The sequence below is a fragment of the Leptosomus discolor genome, chromosome 2 (genome assembly GCF_034619465.1).
Source record: "Leptosomus discolor isolate bLepDis1 chromosome 2, bLepDis1.hap2, whole genome shotgun sequence".
NCBI classification, from domain to species: domain Eukaryota; kingdom Metazoa; phylum Chordata; class Aves; order Leptosomiformes; family Leptosomidae; genus Leptosomus; species Leptosomus discolor.
The window spans coordinates 65,422,347-65,446,398 of NC_141392.1; the positions used below are offsets into that span (position 1 = coordinate 65,422,347).

Sequence of the window (24,052 nt, forward strand, 5' to 3'; positions counted from 1 at the left end):
GGGCAGAATCTCCAGATGACTAATGAGTCCCTCTTGGCTTCGATGTGGGGTGTAAAGAGACACTCCAGTGTGCATCTCCGCTGGTTGGGTGCTTTGTAGTTCCCTTTCAGAAGTACAATAGTTAGGACAAGGAAGCAACAGTTGGTGAACAAAAGATGAGAAGAATTCTGTAGCTCTTGTATTTTGCAGGATTTTGGGAGGGGGGCTGTTTTGCAGGGTTTTTTTTTTGTTCTTTATGGTATTTTTTCTTGTCCGTTGGATTTTGGAAACACCAAGATAATGGAAGTTTCTTACAGCTCCCCAAAAATATGGAAATGTAGCCACCGTGGGTGATACAAAGGCTTAAAAAATGGGGGAATTAGTTCTCAGTATAAACAAGTATCTTAAAAGTAGGAGAGGGAAGAGGGGAGATTTTCTAAGGCGCATACAGAAATTTTGGGAACACATATCGCTAATAGTTGTGTTTAAAATCCCTTAAGTGTTTCTAAAACTTCCTCATAATTGAAGCAATTAAAGTAATTAAAACAAGAAAACTTGTACTGGTTAAATGTGGCTCCTGTGTAAGGAATGTTACTTGTGATAAAGTACAGTTGTGAGATTGGATCACACAGTGTCTCCTACTTACGGGTTTTCTTTCCCTTAAAACACATTGCTACATGTTTTGTCTAGTCTGTTTCTGTTAGGACAGCCTTTAATCTAGATTTATAGCTTCTGATATAACTGGAATATAATCTCTTAAATCACATTTATTCTTGATGCAAAGACTTGGATAGGTCCTTGGGACTCTGCTGCAAAGTCAAATTATTCACGCCGATAAGCGATGTTGTATTTCAACTTCCAACCACTTGTGCTTCTTACACCTTTGTGTGGTAGGTGAGAGACCTCTCCACATTCCAGTCTTTTTCATTTGTGTGTGGAGAAAGTGATATTTTTATATCTCCCAAGAATGCCGCAGAAACCAAGGGCTGTCAATGCTGGCTATAGGCTACCGGGAAGCTGCCCTGGGCAGCATTTAACTAGATATAAGAAATACACTGAAGTGTATTCAGATGACACAGTTTGAATGAGGAAAGATATGTCTCTAAGTAAATAATCATGATTCATGTGTAAGAAATACACACCCTCTTTTTGCAAAGAAAATATATGTACATGTACACACACATACATGCATTATCTGTTTCTGTAAACACACACGTGGAAAATGTGTGTCTTTGTGTATGTGTGTATGCCTGCATTTAAAATGCAGACACACCCACAATTATTTGTTACAGATAAAACTTTTCTGTCCTTGTCAAAGTTAGTAGTACACCCGAAGGAAATAATCCACATTTACTCCAGTGTAATTCAGCCAGTTTAGTTGGAACTGAACCAGGAATTGTGCGCAGCTTCTTGGAACTGCCTGCGTGAGTGAGATCCAGGCTTCCGAGCAAGGATTGAATCACTTCATGCTAATCTGCTGTGTAGGTGAAAAAAAAAACCAAATCAGTAAATTAATTACAAATGGACTGCTTATAGGGCAGCAGCTGAACTTAATGGTCCCAGTTGCTTTAGGAACTTCTTGCAACTACTTGATATCAGTTGCTGTACTCTTTCTTGGGGTATTTTTTCATTTGAGGCCAATCCCAAGATTGGATCGGTCAACTGGAATGCACTCAAGGTGTTCTTATACAGAGTGGTGATGCTTTCAAACTCCTGCTTTGTGTTAGTTTTCTGCGGGTGGGCTCTGCTTTTCCCTAACATAAGAGCATAGTAAAATCCCTGCCTGAAACTGAAGCTGAAATTTATTTGAGGTTGCAAAAAAGTTTGGTTTGCTTATTTGTAAACTCATAGTTTGTTTGCTTCTTGCCAAATACAATGTAAAACCCGCTTCTTTTTCGTGGTAACATCCAGAGTGTGCTGGATCCTTGAGCAGCAGGATTCTGTCTAAATTGAACACAACAATAAAAAAGAGAAATGTTAACCACAGTTATTTTTTTGGAAACCCAGCAAGGCATAGCTTGGTGCTTATTTCAAACAAATGTTTTGGTCAGTTCTTTTGCGTACTGTAGCAATTTGTCCATCCTATTTATACTCAGATAGATCATCTCCTGTGCCAAGTTTCATCTTGGTTACAGCTTCCCGATTCCTTTGCCAAACTTGTCTTCAGCCTCGGTCTTAGCTGTCAGTTTGGGTATGTTCAAAACTCCATGGGCTGGCTACAGACCACAGTTGAAGACTAGTTGCAACACAGCCTATTTTTCCCTCGTTTTCCATTCCTGGCTTGTCCCTTTACTCACTTGTAAGTGTTACATCACTGCTTAAGTGGCAGCGATCTCCTGGTTAGAGAAGGGCAGTGGTTAGAAAAGGGCAGTGTGTGTAAATCCTGGTGGCCGAGCTGCTTGCAAGCTGAGCCTGCAAGGTGATTGCTGGATAGGGCCACAGTCTGAGAGTTATTTTATGCTGCTTGAGGTTGAAAGGTGCTGTATATAATTTAGGATGGGAAATGGATATCATAAACAAAACAATCTTGTCATTGTAAAGATCTGGGGAGGGAGTCCCATAAACACCTGCTCAGGTCTGCGATGACAGCTGGTGGTGCTTTCGGGGTCAGGCTTACCTCTGCAGCTGTGCTTGCATTCTCAAAGGAGAAACCAGCCTCTTTTCACATCCTTAAGAAATTATTCTGGCTGTTTGTAGAGCAGCAATCAGAAACCGTATATGCTGCAAAATATTTTTTTTAAGAAAGAGGTTAATGTGGTCTGAAAAACAGTGTAACGTGATCGGCTTCACATCTGGGAAAGAACATAAAATAACTTGCACTGTCAGGAAGATTTTTTGTTTTCCATATGTTGTTTCAACTTCTAGGTAAATGTGAAGAAAGAGATACCTAGTTATTTGACTGATTGCACGACGTCCAGAGTTTGAAACGCCATTTTACACAATATTATCAAAGGGAGTACGAAGACTTTAAACATTTCACGTGTAAACAGTGTGCATAAGCAAATTCTGAAATAAAAATAACATCTTTGTTATTACGTAGCATGACCTATAATGCTTCTGAAACATTGTTTTAAACACTATTTAAATAAACAAAATAAGATATTCATACTAGAAAAACATAGTTGTTTCACCCCTCTCTTTCTGTAATGCTTACACTTCTGTAAAGTTGATGTGAAACTTGAAAACTTTATGCTCATTTAACATGTGATAGATACTTTTGAGTGTATAAGAAACTGAAGAATCTGGATGCAAGTGCTGAATCAGTACGTAAGTCCATGTTGTCAGGTTTGTGCTGTGAGTGCTTCAGAAATTCAATTTTAAGGACTTGATAGTTATTGTAGGTCTTTACTGGGACTCCGTGAAATTCAGGGGAACTTGTCTCAGTATAATCTATCCTGGTTTTCTAGCTAACTGTATGGGGTGGCAAAACCAAATCTGTGTGAAAGAGGTTGTCGCATTAGAACATTTTCCTGCCTGGTAGGAAGAGTAAGCTGTTCCAGTACAAGGCACATTTCAGACCATCTGTGATAGGTATCAAAACACTGTAATTCTGTTGATGAAAGTGTCACGCTCCTTTTTCTACAGAATTAAATGAGTGAAACTTGTGGATTTAGATGAGTTCTGTGTTATAGTAGTGTGGCCCTGAGAGAGTTTTGAACTGTATTTAGACATCCTCAGTTCAGCTGAAGCCCAGATGTGTAATGTCCCCTCTCTGGCCTCTAATGGATCCTTCCTCTGTGCTGTCACTTTTCAAAGGCCTTCAGAGGTACCCAGCTTTCTCCTTTGACCAGACACACAGACTTAAATGGAGTGCAGGCTGTCCAAATGTAGTGGTTTTGATGGCATTTGCACCATAGGAGCACAGCTTTCGTTTATTCTTACTTTTCTACTCTGAAAGGAAGTATAGGAGATGTATAAAGATATAGACATATATCTGTATAGATACATCTACAACTAATGTTTTCTCACTTTTCCAAGATGCTGCTGAAAAGGATGTGGCATCAGTTTGTCAGGGCGTCTTCATTTTTGATAACCTGCTTTCGTTCATTAAGCTTTGAACACAAATGCATCTCTTAAGGGCTTTTAAGCTCTGATGAGTAAATTGAGCAAAGTCTGTGTAGTTCGACTTAAAATCTTTGTAAACAGAAAGAGATCAGCATGTTTGGTTGGCAGTGTGGCCTTATTTTGTTTCAAAACTGGTGAACAAACTGTTTTCATGTAAGAGGTTGAGCAACCAAATTCTGAGCTGTTCAGAAATTCTTTTGTTACATTATTTGATTTTATTTTTGTGTTGAACATCTGGATAATTTTCAACAAAGGAAATAACAGAGGCAATTCCTTAACTCCTCAATAGTTCCTGGCAAGCGTACTCACACTTGATTTCTTTAGAGCAGTCCCACTGCACTCAGTGGAGTTGTAGGATTTGCGGAATAAATGGACATATCTGTCTTCATGGGCACTACATAAATTTGCTTCTCAGCTATTCTCGGCACCCTGACATTCAAGGGCTATTTCAGGGTGGTGTGTAACAGGCAGAGAAGTAAGTAGAGATGAGGAATTCATTACTTCACAGAAATTTTCACATGGGAAAGATTAAAGTTAGTTGGTCAGATTAGCATCTACCCACAAAAAAATTTAAGGTGAGTCACGGAGAGAGGTGCCGTGCAGCGTCAACAGCAGGGGTAGGCAGTGAGCACCTGGGCAGGCAGCGCTGCGATTGCCCGATGCAGCTCTCCCAACGCAGCTCTCCTCCCCTGGGGAGCAGCATGGTCCTCTCCTGGGCCCTGGACTTTGGGACCACCTTCCCCAAAGCATTTGCTGGCAGCCAGTTGGCCTCTCACAGTGAGCCAGAGCTGTGACCTGTCTTTGACTGTCATCCAGGCAAGTGAAATAATTACGCTGACAATCACGTTATCAAGGCACATCTGAGCTAATACCTTAATTACACAACTTCTTCGAGTTCTTTTTGCATTCTCCTGGCAGGCTGAGGGAAGTCAGGGCTGTATCACAAGAGGTTTTTTTGAGTACAGCTGTGTTCTCTAGGCTTCTTAAGAAATGGTGAAGTTCAGCAGCAAAATATTTGAGTGTGCACACCTAACTTTGCTTCACATTTCCAAGCTTTCCTTTGCAGTGGTTTCAGGCAAAGACTTTCAACCTGTTCACATGAGGAAAAGCTGTTTTTGAATATGTATTCCTCAATAATTCACTGTGTGGGTGCTTATTCTAATGCAAGGGTGCCTTTGTCCATTTTAATGTAACATTTCAGTAAAGATATGACACTTTAATAAAAGCTGATGTTCACAAGGTTCTATTTCTCGTCCAGACAAGCCCTTACTAATTTTAAGATGGAAGTGGAGATTCCATAGAGGATTGTTTTCAGAGCAGGGATTGTATTGTGTATAGACGTACACTGCCTCTTTCCAAGCTCTGATGCAGGACTGAAGTGCAGGGAGCGTTTTGATCCTGTAAAGTACCCATCTTCAAGTACCACCCCAGAACAGGCCCATGATTTCCCTCTGGAAAAGCAAATCCAAAATTATTTCTCTAAACAAACATAACTCATCAGTTCCCTTTCTTTCAGCATACAACTTCAGGTCCCAGACCCTTCTTTTGCTCTTTTTGGTGATTACTTTTCCATGTGTGTATTTTTTCACATATGTACTCATTCATTTATACTCGTGAGAAGTGCTGACAGGAAAACAAGGACTATTTTTGGTACTTTTCAACGTTTTTGAAATTTAGATTTTTTCCAGAACTGAAAAAATCCAAACTGTTTTGGTAGTTTTGGCAAGACAGAATTAAAGCTGATTATTTTCAATCTGATAAAAAATTGGACACCTTTCTACCCTTTTCTTCCTTGAACCTGCATCATGACTGAGTTACTTTTATCCAAATTAATATACCTTAATGAAATGTTTGGGCATGCAGTTATTTGTACATCTGTAAAAGGCAGACCAGCTTGTGAACTATGAGCGGTGTACATGTGGTCTCTTGCACACACACAGATTTCTAGGATAGGGTTAAACTTAAGTTTACAGCCCTAAATGATCCTTTAGTGAATTAATAAGGTATCAGCTACTTTTACTGGTATCAAAATACTTGGACATAATATTTTACAATTTTTCAGCTTGGTTACCTCCACTTTAACAAAAGGGGAAAGCTAGAAATCTCTCTTAAAAGTGAATGGAGGTCCAAATAGCTACAGAAGAAAATGCCTCGCAGGAACAGCTGGTGCTGCATTATTTTGCAAAGGACGCCACACAATTAATGGTGTCTGCCTGTAGCCTGTTCGGCATGAAAAGTAGGTCTGTTAGTTAAAAGCCCCCCTCCCCATCCCAAACAAGGCCTAAAACTCAAAGGAGGGAGACCAGAGGAGGTGCATCTGAGGTGGTGGCCAGCCCGTTCCAGGTGACCGGGATGGGAGGAGAAGGAGGGCTGGGTCCCAGCTGCACAGGGCTGCAGGAATTTGGGGTGAGGAGGTCAATGACCCAGCATTGCTGCAGTTGCTCCTCCATTGTACCGTGCCTCTGCTGAACCCCAGATGGGGAGCGTCGTTCTTACAAACAGCTGCCCCCGCCCCCCATAGAACCCCAACCTAACCCCAACCCAGCACCTTTTGTATGAACTGAGCACTTTTTGTGCTAGTTAAGCTGTAGGGTTTCTGGTTCCAGCCGATGTTCATTCAAGAAGTTTGCTTTTTGTGGGGAAGAAAAAACAAAGAAAAAGTTGGGAATAGAGGGAACGACAATACTGTTGATGTGAACGTTAAGTGAAATTCATTCTCTCTGTAATTTCTTCCGAAGATCACGACATCCCAGCTACAATGAAATAGACTTCTTGGTTGTTGGGTACAGCCTTTATTTCTGCAGTTGCGTACAGGCGGTGTGTTGTTAAAGTTGCTCAAGATTTTCTTTAAGCTGCTTATCAAGGAGACTTGCATTCTTGGAGATTTTTAATAAAAAAAAGTTTAGTGGTGCCTTAAGTTTATAATTTGATACAAAACTCTTGATACTTCAGCATTTTACAAAAAGACGTGTTTTAAGGGGCTTCAGTATTGGACATAAAGTTTAATTTATAATTTAGTATTATATTTTAATAATGGGCCATTGTTTCTTTTCAACAGGATTATTTTACAGATGAAAACAGAGTACTAAAAAAGGACCCTCAACAAGATTACCATCTGGAATATGCCATGGAAAACAATACACATACAATATTGGCTTTTAGCAGAGAACTGCACACTTGTGACACGAATGACAAGACCATAACGGTAAGAGGATCTGTCTATATGTAGGGACATGAAGTAATTAATACAGGCTAAATGTATACATGGTTATGAAACTGGTTATTAAGATCTCATCTTACTAGAAGGACAGAATTAGAGAAATTCACTTTCCAAAACATCTGTTTGGTCAAATTAACCTGGTAAAATACTTATGCTAGTTTTAATAAGCTTTTATATTTTAATTTCAGCTTTCTTTGTCCTTCTGCTTTAATGCATTATATTCTCTAACTTCTAACACACCAGGTGAACACAGGATTGAAACAAGTACCTCTGGGCCATCAAGTCCCATATCCCACAGTTATAATCATTCAAGAGATGCCAACTCGGGAAACACTTTTTAGCTCTTACACTACCTTGTAATTTGATCTTAAAGATAGACTTTTAAAAAAGTTTGGAGCAGATATATTTAAAGTACTTATTCATTTTATTTCTTTATTCAAAATTAAGAAGTTGAAGTTTTATGATAAAACTCTTTTCGTGGTAAAATACTTTTTATGGTAAATTCCTCCGTTGCCCTAGGGACAGCCGTACTGTTCCCTAAGCATAATTTTAAATTATATGAAGTTGATGACTTGTGTATTGGAAATGACATATAGGTTGGAGAGTTCTGCAAGGCTTTCTATCCTTTGGCTTGTTTACTACTCATTTTGGAAGCATTGCTAAAGTAATTCAACGCTATTTTCATTATCTGTGTTTTCACAATATATGCAATAATAAAAACATGAGGAGCTGAAAGATGCAGGAAGCAAACCACAGCTGTATAAACCACCAGATTCCCAGGCAGTCAATGGATCTATGGTTTTCACACCTGCTCCAAATTCTCAGTATAATTTAACATTCTATGACACTTCAGGATTTATTAGAGTACTTTGTCTCAAGGGTGGTTATTGCAATCTGAGAATGGTTTACAGAGAATTGATCTGTGCTGTAGCTGTAGATTGATTTTTAAGATGTAAATCTGTTCTGGAGTTGAATATCTATCTTCCCTAGCATGTAAGGACAGCAGTTCACAGAAGGTATTTACATCTTTACAGAGCTGAGCCTAGAAAATGTTTTGACAGAAGCCTTCTGATTGCTGGCCAAGTAACAGACAACTCTAGAAAAAAATTTCCGTGCATTCAGTAGGTTACTTCTTGATGAGTCTGTTCTGCTATTTGCAGATATGATTTAAATTCATTAATGAATTACATCAATGAAGGAATCTATCAGAGAGAGATTCAACTTCTGCATATCTCCGATGAACCCTATGAGTGTAAAACATTGTTAATTTTAAAGGCAAAATTGTTTCAGTAGATGACTGCTCCTCTGGTGTACATTGTCATTGTTCAAATACATCAATACCTACATCACACCTTTCATAGGAATTACATGAATTACGTAAGGAAGAGATTGGTCTTATTCCTTATGGACTTTTTGGTTTAAGGTTGTTTGCTTTTTTTTTTTCAGGAGAGCACAGTGCGGGTAATATGGGCCTACCACCACAAAGACATGGGAGAAGCAGGTCAAAATTACCATGGGTCTAATCGTGGCACAAAGAGTCTACGTTTACTGAATCCTGAGAAAGAAGAAGTCTTATCTGCCTCCTTGCCATACTTTGACTTGACAAACAAAGACGTAAGTTACTCTGGGTTTTGGGTTTGTGTGGAGAGGGGGATAAGGTGGTAGCCAAAGCTTTGGGCTTACGCAATAGTGTAATATGACTCTTATAATATTGTGTTCTTGCCCTTTTTATTAAGACAGGTGCCTGTACCAGACAAGGATACAACATATTGGTGCCAAATGTTTAAGATTCCTGTACAAAATGAAAAGCATCATGTGACAAAGGTGAGTGATTCAGACTGAGCAAATTTAGAGGAGCTCAGGTAACTATTGCACTTCAAATCCATTCTTGCACTTTCAAAATTTGTTTCATTAATTACTGGAGTGAGAACAAGACCTCTTGTCTGTCTTCACAAACATGGGTCAAGTGTATGTGCATCTGTGCCCAGGACCTGATTCTGGTGTGCCCTGACAACTGGCACGCACAGTGACAGAGCCCCTTTCTTTCTTTTCCTATGTCCTCTCTCCCTTAAGAAAATGAGGGTGAAAATTATTTCTGTCTGTAAACATTTCTGGCAAAGACTAAGTAAAATTGTGTAAAAGCACATTCCATCAAGTTTCTACTTTTGTAAAGGAATTGAATTAATTTCTTTTAACAGAGAGTAATTTTAGATTAAAAAATAATTAAATGGTGAAGTTCATTCAAATAAAGGTCCAGGTTCTTACTTGATTCCAATCAGCTCTCTTGCGATGACCACAGTGGAGTTATGCTACATTACATCATGTAAGCACAGACTCCATTATCTTTGTCTGTGTAAAAGCCAAATACTATGAAAAAAGAGGTGGATGTTGTAGTTTATTTTAAAATTAATGAAAATGTGTAAATGTCCATACAAAGTTCAGCAGGATCCAAGGTGTTTTCAAAATCCACATGCATAACAGATTTTCTAACTTTTCTTTCAGTTTGGACCTGAAAACTTAAGAGTGCTGGGGGAAAGATGGTTCTCACATTCCTTCCCACGAACAATATATTGAAGATCTAAAAGAACAACTTATCATTGTTCTAAACTGCTTAAGATAGCATAGTGGGATAGCTCTGGCCCACATCTTTCTTTGAACTCGTGAATGCTTTTAAGTATACAATTCTATTCCATTTTTTGGATTATTGTCAGTCATATTTCTCCAATGCATTCAGTAAGACTGAAATTTTAAATTAACTCAGAGAACTTAACGTGATCTCCAGTGTATGTCTGAGAAATATCTATAGTTATTCTGAAATACTGTGGTTTTCCACACTTTATCAGAAAGAAGAATTGCAAGGTGCAAATTTCTGCCTTCAGATATTTGATCTTTAATCGCATTTGAAATCTGTGACAGCTACTTTCACAGATCTGTATGAAAAGAAGAATTTGCTTGTAATACAGTATATATGTGAGGATTCCTAGCTTTCCGCTTTCAAGTGAGAGAGCTTCAATGGTAGTATGAGAATCAAGCTTTGCATGTGAAGTTTGGTGGAAGTTGTAGTTACATGCTGTTCTGCTAAAAAGTTCTCTGGAACTATTTATTATTTATATATTCTGAATTTATTTTTTAAATGTTTGCCTGACTGCACATAGAGTTGCTTATTTTAAAAATGTTGTGGTCGGTTGAAGCTAAAACGTGATTTTAGCTCAGAAATACACTGTCTAATTTTTCAGAATAGTTTTATATTCTTTATTTTTATGATGATGTATTAGAATATTCTAATTTTATAAATCATATTTTAAAATCAGTGATTTAGTTTTTTTCGCAGTGTTAAAAATTAGAATAGAAACCTCTGCGATTTTCCACCTTCAGAAAAGCAAACAAATTTCATCTTGCTCCTTAAAAATTGTTTAGAGAGAGAAAAATTATTATGGAAAGAGAGAGGAATTATGTAGGAACACTTCCTCAACATATCTTTTCAGATGACACATAAAGGATTGTTGTGGAATTGTATCTATGCACTCTTGCAAACTGATTAAACATTTCCTAAAGCCTACTGATGCACAAAGGATGGGGCTTATGGCTACTCAGGAAGATATTAGCTATGCAAACAAAGATTGAATTTCACAAAGGGGAGGACAGATGAATTGGCCTGACCAAACTGTGTATGTTAGTTAAATACTTACATAGATGTTGATTCTGGATTCCTTCTGTAGCACCATTTTCATACAAACCTACACATCTCATTTTTAGAGGCAGAAAAAAATAAGTTTAGAAAATGGTACAAATTCGCTTCTGGTATAATTCAGTCTACTTAAGTACTGTACACGTGAGCTGGCTTTGGCCGTGTTTGTCCTTCTGTATGATTTTCTGGAGCACTGAAGTGCAGTTCAGCTCTTGTTGGACAATGTGTGCCAACAACACCATGGAAGTGTGTGCTGATCTGTGCGTATGTGTAAATCTGCTGGTGGTCTGGAGTCTCAAGTAGGTGCAAGAGTCACAAAGAATTTTTAAGAATTTTCAAGAATTTCAAGAATTTTTTTCATACTGTTCAGCTGTTCTCTGACATTCCTTCTAGAAAATTGCTCTGGGCATTTTGTAATAATATATTTTTTAAAATATCAGTTTCATCAGGAAAGCATAATATTTTAATGAAGGAAACTGTCTGCAAAAAATTTAGACCTGTCATCAAAGGTAGAGACCAAGATTTTTAATCATCTCTGGTCAATGAATGCCAGATTCTTGATCCAGACTCTGAATTAAAAAGGGATTTTTAACTTCCATCAACCGTGCATTATTTTAAAAAAGAATAACTATATGCTGTCAGGCAGAACATATTCAAAGTATTTAGAAATTTTGTAAATACAGTCTAGTGGTCCAACAGCTGGGTAAGTGATAATACTTGGTCTTAGGGTGCACCTACAGTAGTGTTTTAGTTTGGATGAGAAGCACGCTTCTGATGTGAATCTTCAAGATATTCTTGCTTACTTCGGTGTGGTTATTGCCATGGAGCAGTCGTGGAGCTCATGAACTGAATCTCTTTGGGTGAAACTCAACAGAAGGATGTGTGCCAGGAGCACAACAGAAGTCCCCCAGGTGGAAATGGGCCGTCAGTCCATGGGACTGGTGTAGCGCTTGTGCAAATAAAACATTTCTGATGCTGGACAGTGAGGATATCCAGAACACTTTTCCTTTTCTGTGCTTTTTCTTCTCATAGAAAAACAAGTCCCCTAAACTGAATGGCTCTCTGGGCAATGGGAAACTTTTTTTTTGCAGATGTCCCAATATGCTGCCTTTGCCTTCTGGGTAGCTCAGGCACAGTCCTCCACATGATGGCTTGCATGAGCAAGCTTTTGATGTGAAGTGAATCAATGGGCTTCTTTGGGTAGCGATTGCAAGGCCTGTGTTCTTTTAGCAAAAGATAAAGAAATAACTAGCATAAGAGATCTCAAAATCAGTCAAAGGTAAATTATGTAAAACCTTATGTCTTTTCTTTCTTTTTACATAATATTCATGCTACTTTCCAAGAACCGCAGGTAATGAGAAACAGTATATTTTCATTGACTGTGCTTGATCAAGCTGCACTAAATGACATGTAAATTGTGCAAGAGATAAGATTGTAATCTTGTGTTCATCTCATAGGTAGAATAAGGACATGGATAAGTAGTTTCTTCATATGCTGCATTTACCAATAGAGAACAGAGCTTCACTGCGATAATGGGGCATCCAGCCAGGGTTAGGACTTCTCTGTTTAATATTCCTTTGTTTCATATCTCTTGCAACTTCTTCCCTAGGGAAGAGGTTGTGACTTTCTACATGCCCCTACAATGCCTTCTGTTACGAGCTCTTTCATTAACTTTAGGAACTTCTGGAGAAATAACTCATAATAGCATTAAACCTTCTAAGAAATAAAACAAAATAAGAGAATTTCTCAATAGCTGGGCATAATAGTAATAAGAGTTACCCAGATTACAACCATAGCTGGCTGAATGATGTCTGCTTGAAAATTTACTAAAATTCTACAGGTTTTCCCTCCTCTGTATTTTTTGTTAGCAGAACCAATTATCAGGGTAATAGGTTTTGAATAATTTTGAAAATAACGATATGCAGAACAACAGATGAAAGTGATTGCATGGAGGTGATGGCAGGCAACCATCTTTCTTCAAACCAGCTGTTTGTAGGATGGCTCCGTGGTGGTCCTGGCGTGGTGGACCCTGGCTGCTCTTTGTGTGGGAGAGCACACGTCTCTGCCTGGCTGCAGACTCCTCCTGCAGCTACGTGTGCATTGGCCTGTTCTGCTGCTTTGAGCTTCAGGCTGTGGTATATGCCTCGGGCTTACTACCCTAGGGATTTTTACTTTTCTCACATGCAGGAATTAGCCGGGAGCTTTCTCACCAGTAGCTTTCTTAGAGAAAAGGCATTCCATTTATTAGCCCAGATGTTCTGTAGATGGATTTAAGGTTATTTCTTGCTAGGATTTTTGCAATTCTCTGTAAATATCATTATTCTGACTGGTCCTGAATGTGCCTTTCAATCTCATCCCTAAAGAAAGTTGTCTGGTTTCACCGACTGCAGCTGGGGAGGGACCTCTTCTCCGTCAGGACCTCTCAGAGGGAGGGACCCACTGCTAGAGCAGATACACAGGCATGTCCATGCACTGACCTCTGCATGAAAAGGTTTCTGTCTCCCTGCTGCAGGCACACTGAGCGCAGCTCCTTGGGTGTGGAGAGCCCTTGCAGGCAGAGTCATGGCTGGGAGCTGGGGCTTGCAGAGCGAGAGATGCTCACCCAGAGAAGCACCCACCGAGAAGAGGTGTCTCTGTCTCCCTCTTGTAAATTACCTGTTTTAAAAGTCTCTTTCTTATTGCTCTTTCAGTTTTTTAAAAAAGCTATTAAGTGGCAGCACACTGGAGCTTCTGAAATCCTTTAATTTTTGTATTGTTGAGATGTCTGATTTTCATGATTTTCAATGTGCATGGATATGTGTGTGCTGACATGTGTCTCTGCTTCAACAGTTTGTAGGACTATTTGTTGATAATTGTTTTTTTTCAGCCTATTTTCTGAATTTATTTTTTGCTTACTGTGAGCTGGCATCAGGCGAATGTTTACCGGCGGCATGAAAGTGAAAATTTGTTTCACATTCATGAGAAATACTTCCTAGTATTTCAGTAAATACAGCTTTTGCTTTATGGTCAAAGCCTGTTTTTACTGCTCTTTCTACTTGTGGTTCTACAGATACAGCTTTTTTTTGTTACTGTCTTTAGCTTAGGTTTCAAAACTCCAAGTCTTCTGTTAGTTTAATTTAATTCTATTGCTTATTAATATAATTCTATTGCTTATTAATATACTGCATCTGCTAAAGGTTCATTGCTTTGGCTTTACATTAACCCCAGGTCTTCCATGTGCTCCACTGTCTTTTCTGCTCAATTAAAAATCCCTAAGATCACAGAATCACAGAATGGCAGGGGTTGGAAGGGACCTCTGGAGATCATCTAGTCCAGCCCCCTGCTCAAGCAGATTCACCCACAGCAGGTCGCACAGGGCTGCATCTAGACGGGTTTTGAATGTCTCCAGGGAAGGAGACTGCACAACCTCCCTGGGCAGCCTGTTCCAGTGCTCTCTCACCCTTAATGTAAAGAAGTTTTTCTTCTACTGGAGGATTTTCTAGATTTTCTGTGAATCCTGTATACCTGTGGTCTCCCACTACACCTGACAAATTGTTTAATGCTGTGTGTAAACTTCTGAAAACTTAGTGTATACTGGTGAAGGAACGGTATGTGTATTCTACATGCCAGACACGCCATAATCGATTTGTGTGAAGCTTTTCAGCTTCAGTGTATGGCATGTCTGTGCTAGTTCCAACACTGTAAATTTTCCCTCTATATTTTCTTAATTTCTTTGAAATATATTGTATTTTCCTCAGGGAAAATATTCACTGGGCTTCAGTAGTAATAATCCCATAGGGAAAAACATGTCAGACATTGAATTTCACTATTAAGAGTATGAAAAACAGTTTATGTAAAATAACAAATACAGTTGGGTAGTAGGGTCGTTTAGCTGTATCTGCATGTCTTTTCTCTAAGAATCACTCATTTTCCTATAGTTCCAAACTCACTGAGTTTTTTTGAAACTAGTATGGTTAGAGAAATACTGGCAGAAAGTCTGTGATGCAGCTGTGCTCAAGAGCATAAAATACTTCAGATTCTGTAAGGGAACTTTTTTAATATGTGATGCCCAGTTTTAGAAGGCATTTAGCATTGGAAAGGAGGACAGTAGGTTGCATTTAGTAAGCTCTTAAATGTTTGGATTCCTGTATAAGCACTCCTTTCATGTGCATTAGTTGAACCTCCTTATGAGAATGTAGTGAGCAGGTTTAGTGCTGCTGAAATGGGGAAGAAGCCCCATGCTGGGGATTAGGCTATGTGGTCAAAATTCAGTATCTCTTAAGTACACCTCGTGAATACTAAATTAAACTCAGGCAACATATTAAAGATGGTAAATTTCTGACCACGAGGATGGGCTTCCCCTCATCTAACTTGACTTATCTACAGGTCTAAGCCAGCTGCTTAAATGACCTTACAGTGGCAAAAATAGCTATTTTTGTCGTTCTAGGGGAGGTGTCTGGAATACATGAGCTCAGCCCCTGTGTGGTTCAGTCTCTCTCTCTCTGTTGATGGATGATAGAACCCGGATAGCAAGCCTGTATTAGATATGTAGCTCTCAGATGGATGAATCAGGGGAGATGTCCCACGAAAATGGTCAGGGGAGAGAAGCGGTTGTGATAGGAGCAAAAAATTTCAAAATAATACTTTTTTTTTAACATGCCTTCATGAAAAGTGGATTTTTCTCAACCACAACGCTGTGTAAATTTTTGGCACTGAACGTAGGATGTGACTAGTGAAAACAGGCCAAATGTATCACCAGAAAAAAACCTCAATTGTTTAGCATTAGCTGAGAAGTGTTACATTTGGCATATTTTTATATAAGCACCAAAGTTTTCTATTGTTGATCTCCTTAGCAAAGGGAGCCTCTTTTCAGTTAAAGAAGGGTCTGTATTAAAGCACACCAGCAGCTGCCAGTTAATCTTGTGTTCAGTTTCAGGGCAATCTCTGATAAGGAAGTAAAAACTCCAAAAAAACTTGTTGCCAAGGGTAACTCTGCTTTTTGACAGTGGAATGCTTTAGTAATACCAAAGACCCCAGTGTGAAAATACAAAGAGACTCCAGTTTAAGAGACTGATTGATTGAAAGCCAGAAGGGCAGCTTGTAGCCTTCAGTACCTAAATGAGGGCACTGATTTTTAACTTGAGTGATACCAGACAGTAACTGCTTGTTGTTCTCTGGCTTGAACTTTCACGTTTTGCTAAATGTGATAACTCTAGCAAATTGCATCATGCAGCCTGACATAAATAACGTTCTGTATTTTCCTGTGTGTTCCCCTGCAAAGCAATTTCAGCCTTGGTAAATTAGATTGGCAACCAAACGATCATCTTACGCTGCAGAGCTTGTAAGCTATCTGCCCTTTGATCTGGAGGGCTGTCTCTTCAGTGCAAGCCTGAATTGGCCCATTAGGCTTTGCAGTGTTAAAGACTCATATAACTGAACTGGCTGGAAATTAAGTTTCCCAAGCCAGTGTTTCAGGAAATAACAGAAATACTGTCTTCTCTCATATTTGGCTGAATTATTTCATATGTAAAATTATTTCATTATTTCATTCTGTGATCAAAGATGAAACTACCTATGACCACAGATTTTACTGTCACGTCAAACTTTATATTTTTTAGTGGAACTTATTTTGCGGTAGTCTTCTTCGTTTCACTTGTGAATCTTTACAGTAAGAATACTTAAACTATGCAGCTATTGCTGCACTATTTATTCCATACTTTGTATGCAAAAAATAATGTATTTAATTTCTGTCATCAGTAAACTTGAACATCTAGTTAATTTAATCCAGTTTCTTTCTTTTTTTTTTTTTTTTTTTTTAAATTAAAACAACTTCCATCTACTATGTCAATGTATTGAGTATGCCAGCACATGGTTGGAAAAAGTGTACTTTATGTGATTTTTCTAGTTAAATGAAAGTCAGAAGTTATGTAATTTCTAGTTACATACAGGTGTTGGATGTCAGGAGCCTTAACTTAAAATATATAACCAATGGTGAGCATTGGAGAAGGGAAGGTTACAATTTTTGTGAAGCTGAGTTTCATCTCCCAATTCTGGGATGATTTGTGGAGTGAACTTCAGGAGAGAATTGCTATTGATTAACTCCATGTTGTCTTGTACCGTGTCTTTGTTTCTTCTTCCTCATCCTTAGCTTTGTGTATGGTTTTAGCCTGTGATTAAGTAGTGCGCTGAAAAGATAAGAAAATTGTGTCTAGGAATTGTCTGCAGCCAACCAATCAACACTTCTTATGACAGCAGGCAATAAAATATTTTAGAGTGGAATTGGGCCTTACATGAGCAATTATAAAGCATCTTCCTTGCAAATACCAGAACGGCAGGTTCATAACTAGTAAAATCTGACTTGATGGGGCTTGCATGCTGTGAGGTGTCTGGACGGATCACAGAACAAATCTGCCTTGGTCCTACGAGCATCTTGGCATTGCTTCTTAAGATCAACTTTCTAATTCAGACAAGTCACACAGTAGCAGCATCTTAAGCACATTTTCTGTAGGGCCTTATTTAATTGCTCCAATGTCATTTAAATGGAGAAGAAATTTCATTTCTGATCTAACTGTTTCTCTTCAGTGTCGACCTCTCACTCTGCAACCTCAGCATCAGCTATTTGGTTTATTTCTCAGAGAACGATGTTGTGACACCCTCTCCATCTCTGCTTCCATTTGCAATGCACTGTAGTCGCAGCTATGTCCAGAGCATAGATTCATTGGCTCCCAAGGTAAAATAGAAAGAAAGAACATTAATAGCAGTGGAAAACCAGGTAGACAATAGTCAGACAGTACCACACCACCACATCCATACATAGTATACGTGACATCAAAATCTACACAGATGACAACTGAACCACGGGTAGATGGTGAATAGTTTCTCTTTGCACCAACACTGAAGTGAAGTTTTACCTGGTATGAAAATAATTTACTAAAATACCCAAAAAAAACCCCAAACCCAAAACACGCTAACCTGAGAAAATATAAGTATCTAAGAAAATTATTATAAGCTGCAAACTAAGTCTCCTTTCTCCATCCCCTTATTTCAGTGACCTACCTGTTAAGTTGCTTGGACAGGAACTGTGTCTTTCTGTTTCATGAAGTGCCAGTTACAGTTTTAGTTTCTAGAGAATTAACATAGTGTAATTTTAATACAGTATTCTCAAGTGACTTCAAAAGAACCATGCCATCTGAAAATGGCCCTTGTTGTGTGATTTCGTGAGGGGTGTTGGAGCCCTACACAAGGCTATGTGTAGGGCTAACTCTGTTAGATCTCAGAATCTAACTCTGGGTGAGAAAATGTGGAAAACATAGTATTAATGTAGGCATTACGTGACTGCACTTGTTTTGTAAGCTGTCTCATGTTTGTATGATAAACCTGCAGATATAAATTTTTAGAAGATTATGAGCAATAGTTGCTGAGATTTGTTCTGCTGACTCAGGAGGCTGTGTCATGTCAAAATCATGAGCCATGTGGTTATTTTATTCCATGCTTTCCCTTCAGCAAACCTTAGATGCCAGAGCATCCAGGTTGGTGACTCCTGTAGAAGCTCAGTGTCCAAATGCCTAAGGTCTCTCTCGTGTGTGTTCCCTTTTGGTAGTCCTTCACAGAATTCAGCATTTTCTTGTCAGAAAACCTGTTTCCTAACAGTATACCCCAGTAGCTGTAAAACAAGAAATGGACATGCTGTAAATTATCACGTGCTCTGTCTTCAGGTAAAGCTGCACATTCACTACCAAGTAGGAAGAGAAAAAGTATGGTGTTGTTAAGATATACCATCACAGGGAACGTCTTGCAGTCATACAATAGAATCAAAACCTCTTCCATTGCCATCTTCAAGAAATAGATAGACATCGCTGTGCATGAATGGTGATTTAATGAACAAAAGGGAGTACCTTCATTGACTTTATTATTTATACTATTCAAATCATATGTTCCTCTTGAATAAATATAAACTCTTTATGTATATCCATTTTGGCTTTAGATCTGAAACATATTTGCTTACATATTACTTTATTATGATATTGTTTTCACAAGAAAGTAACGATGTTGCTGATTAATTGCTGATTAATTCTGCCTGGAGTGTGTCAACTGTGCTGAGAGACTACGGCTGTACTGAATACCGCAACCACTCTGCTGGTGTTTCTGCTGCTTAAGAGTGCAGTAAGTGTATTGCCAGGAAGTGTAACTAAATGAAACATGTTTTTTCTTGTCCTGAGTCTTTTATCAGATTGCTCCTCAGGGTTATACTTTTCAACTGTTACTAAATGCCTTATCTTAAATCTTCAGACATACCTCAGTCAGAAGCAACGTTTTATGAAAGTTTCTTTGAGGTATACTTCTGGATTTAGTCTAAATTACTGCGTGCCTTTAAAGTCTAAAACTGTTTATGAGTGGTGGAGTTCCAGGCGATTAATTAGAAATAAGAATTTAGGAATGGATTTGATGGCAGAGAGAACAAGAAGCCCTAAACCCATCTCTAGTTCTCAGTTTTAAATATTTGGGTTTATTTGTTGATATGGTGTTTGATTCCTCTTTCCTAATTAAAATATTTACATTATTCTACACACTGACCTATAGAAATCTGGGACAGTGTAATCAGTAGCAGTAATATGTGTGGACAGAAGGGTTTGTGTGAATTTACGTATATTGCCTCCTCTCCAAGCGAACAGCACAGCAACAGTAACTTTTACCTGAAAGTATGTATTCTTTCCCAGTAAAAATTCTTCAGCTTAAAACAGAGATATGGTAATTACATCTTAATGCGGTATACTGATAACACTTAAATAAGAACCTTCATTGAACAACACAGTCACTGAGTAAACAAATCCTTTCTTCTTTACACTAAGAACAGGAAATATCTGTGCTTTGAATAAGGTTTTCCATTGATGTGGTAAGGACTTTTTCTCCACAGTGATGTTAGAATTTTTGTTATGTGTTTTAAAATACACCCCAAACCAGTTAAACCCAAATGCCAACAATATAGCTTAAATAAATAAATAAGTCAGCACTGTTATTTCAACTTGGGATTGTGTCTTGTATTTGAATCTCTCTTTGGGAAAAAAAAAACCCTCCACGCATATTAAGGATGAATCATGCAAATTTCAATGCCTTAAGTTGCACAGAACCTCTATTTTTGGTCTGTAAAATTTCCATCCTCCAAGGAAACATTACCTAATCACATTATGAGGTTGGGGGTGGGGATGATTGCTGTTGCCTGGGCCTTTTTTTCATCTCCATCTCTTTTTTTTTTTTTTTAATTAAAATATAAGAATTAAGATATGTCACTAACTACACAGGTTATATTTTCCTCTAGCTGGAAGATGTGAAAAACGTGTATGAAAATAATTGAAGGACAATTCAGGTTAAACAGAAATGCTCGCTGTTGTACATAGATGACCATTGGTGAACTAGAAACGGTGGCTTTGCTCTGCCTTCCGCAATTCTCTCACCAAAATATACCACTTTCTAAGTAAGCAGCACAGTATAAACTCAGAAGTGCTTGGGACAGACAGCGATCTAAAGGGCTTTGTTAGTAATGATGACTGAATTTAGGGTCTGGATTGTGCAGCCGAAAACAGAAATGAGCACTTAGCTGTGTACATGCAAATGATCCCGCTGATCTCAGGAAAGATTATGGCAGCTACTCCGTGCTAGACTGCAGATGGTTGCTCATTGGAGGTATCTCTTTCAGCTCTAACTATTCTGTGGCATTAATTTAATGCTTTCTGACAGACGGGGTGGGGTGGGGGCGCTTGGAGGGTGGTCCCTGCCTGACCTCTGGATTCTTGAACTCCCGGCTGAAAGTCTGCAGCAGATTAGTGTCCCAGATGTGATGCTGGCCTAGGCAGGCTTTTCTACTGACATGAGATATCTGTTAGGTTGTTAGGGTTAAAATCCCGGTCTGCCCCGGAGCCATGGGTTTAAATCTACCCCAGCTCATAGGCATATTTCCAGCTCTTGAGTTTTTGCTCAGCACACCTCTGGGTTGTGTGCAAGAAGCAATGTTAGGTGGCAAATGACTGACATTTTTCTTTCAGAACAGTTATATGAAAATAAAACCATATTATTATTATTAAGTTTTTTCTGGAATACATGGAGCTTTTTTGCTGAAAAAGACACAACTTTATTAAGCCAAGTATTCTAAGCAGCTTTTCTGAAGAAAAATCTGAAACCTTAATAGAGATGTTTTAGACAAATATTTGTTCATTCCACAACTACACTCTTGGAAAGAAAAAAAAAAAAAACACACAGAAAAAATCTTGATGATTCCTAATAAGAAAACATCATGTCTACCTTTGAAGAACTTTTCTGTCAGACAAATGTTTGAATGTGTGTACATGGTACACATTTGTGAAAGAAGTACAAAGACCAGAGTAATCAGTAAGAAGGTAACAGTTCTTCCTGAGGGTGAATATAGAAAGCAGAGACCCTATAACTTGGTCTTCTGCTACAAAAACTCTCTCAGATAAACTCAGCCAGTACTCAGTTTCACAACTATCACTTTTTGGTCTGAGTTAATCAGAGACTTGTCAAGCTTATATAAATAAAATAAACAACCACGGGCTAGAAACTCTCTTAGATGCAGCAGTGCTAGAACAAAAATCTTGTGTCAAATTTTTGCTCTCAATTTTAAGACTGTAAAATAATGTTTTTTCCCTGTGTCACCACCGGCTACATACATGAGGTGTTGTGTAAGGCTGTGGCCTTATTCAGAGTCATTTATATGGCAATATACTACCCCATTGTGTCTTTAAAATGTAAAATTAATTTGACACTACCTTTTAAGCCGGAAAAAATAAAATCATATTTTTCATTGACATTCCAGTGTAGAAGCATCACTGCAACAAGATCAAAAACCTGTTGCCATTTTCATATATAAAAATAAAGTCGGCTTTTTGTTTTCTGACATTCAGTGGGCTATATTTTCTAGCAGGGACACTATGGGGAGACTATGGGTATAGTTTACTAACTTTCATCATTTGCACAAACAGATGTGAAGAACAAACCACAGCTGCTAACATCAAAGAAAGCAAAGCAAATAAAAAGGGAAAAAACCAGGAATAAGCAAGAAAGAGATATTTTTTCCTTGTAGGGAATCTTAACTTCTTGGACCATTTGAGCTGTTTGCATTTTCTTCCTGTTTAATACATTGTACATTAGTATCTTGATCCTGCTTATCAGCAGCTTGAGATGTAAGGCTCTATTATGTTACAATGCTGGCTTGTTTTTTTTTAAGAAATGACATGTGGTATGTTCAATTTGTGCAGCAGGTAAAGGAATAATAGGAAATAGAGAAGAGAGGAAGGAAAATTAAAGCTGAGTAACCCATCACTGGCAGATATAAGCATTTTGTTTGTTCATGTGATGTCAGCTTGTTGACTGGAATAGGGCTTCTGTTAATTTAAGAGGTGGAAAGCACACATCTTATCTGTTTCATCTTGATAATAAATTGAAAATTTGTTATTTTATATTCTTTAAAAGTCAGTATTTTCAGAAGTGCTAAGGTATTCAGTATGATGAAAGGAGCTCTGTAAAGCCTCTCAACCTGCCCAACAAGTATAGGTCATGCTATCCAAACACCATAACCGTAACCCATACTTTTGGTTGCAGAAGGCAGTGTCTTAATTTCGCATTTGAATGTGGTTTATTTAAAATGCTTCTTTCTTTGGAAACCTGATTGATGTGGTAGGGGATTATAGTACATCTGTTATTTTTTACCTCTGCTAGTGGGAGTCAGATAGGTTCATGTATGTCAGTGTACTTGTTTAGAAAGGTCTTTCACCCAGGCTTTCAAGGAAGGTAGAGAGGATGCAGAAAGCAAATCATCATGAATAATAAACCAGGAGCTTCTTTCTGAAGGTTTCATGAAAAGCAGGAAAGATTGTGTCTTGCTGCATGCACTTACTTTTTGCAGGCCCAAACGCTTTGGGCATTTTGATGTAGGGTGAATATAGGGCTTTTGTTCTCTGAGCCTCTGGCAGTTAGGAAATGTCAAGCAGAAAATGCACTTTGCCTGCAGGGGAAGAAGTCACCGAGGTGCGCCGGTGGTGCAGTATCTCTGCAGGCTTATTCACAACATGGCAAAGAGATGAATCCTGACAGCTGGGTCTTCCTTGCATGTCAGCAATAGTGAAAGCACCACAGATGAGCCTCAAAAAATGAGGTAAAATAGGGAAAACAGGTAGTTATGTTCATGTTCCCTTTCAGCCTCTTTTTTGACTCCATTGGCTAACAAGAGGTAGGTAGGAATTAGCATGGAAAGGGGAAGGAACTATGTTTCAAAATCACAGATTTCCTCACAAATATTGAAAGTGAAAGGCGGATTCCCATTTTCGCTGCAACCCATCTAAATTACTCAGTTATTGGTGGCTGAAAGTGTCATTTGAGGGTCCCCTTACACTATGAGAACACAGTAAACAAGGCTGTGTGTAAATAAGAATCCAAATAAAAATGAATTGTTCACTTAAATCTGCAGTTTATTGACTAATACGTATTGTGCCTATTTTCATCACTTTTTTTTTCTGTATTTCACTCCTTTGCACCAATTTACTGCAGTAAATTATTATCTTTTCGTAAGTATTCTAAGAGTTGCACTGTTTCCTGATACAAATTAACAAGACAGTCATGGTGACTTTTTAGGGTTGGTCCACTGTTATTGTGACTGGAATCCTGCAAAAGTAGACCTTAGCTTAGCTTGGCTTTCCGTTGTGTAATTTGGGGATTAAAGACTATTGAAGAACCAAAAACTTTATGCTTAAAAAATTAAAAAACTTGGAAACTTTGAATGTGTGCATTAAATTGTCCATGTTTTAAAAATGAATGCCTATAGTTAGGGATCAAGACTGATAAAGATCTGTTAAAATAGGAATAACCTTGTAGGAGATGGGCCCTGCAAATTGTATTATCGTTCATTGAGGCTGCAAGTACTCTGGAAACCACCCTGATCTAGATATTTAATTGTAGATACCTGCTCTAGCAACTTATTTTACACCTGGGACTACTTATGCATTAAGTGATTTGCTGAATTTGGCCCCATATTAGAGAAACTCAGTCATTGTTCATCATTGTGTATAAGGCTGGCCAGAAAACAAGAATTTTGTTTATTTGAAAAAAAAAAA

At 38.3% G+C, this 24,052-nt stretch overlaps 1 protein-coding gene across 1 annotated transcript in view; it reads left to right on the forward strand.

Annotated features, from left to right (window-relative positions):
* The window catches only part of MOXD1 (monooxygenase DBH like 1), a 51,053-nt gene that overhangs the window by 4,951 nt on the left and 22,050 nt on the right, over positions 1-24,052 (forward strand). Inside the window, exons 2-4 of the mRNA XM_086461227.1 lie at positions 7,103-7,249; positions 8,711-8,878; positions 9,005-9,088. Of these exons, the coding sequence (XP_086317353.1) occupies positions 7,103-7,249; positions 8,711-8,878; positions 9,005-9,088 (399 nt within the window). The remainder of the gene's footprint in view (positions 1-7,102; positions 7,250-8,710; positions 8,879-9,004; positions 9,089-24,052) is intronic.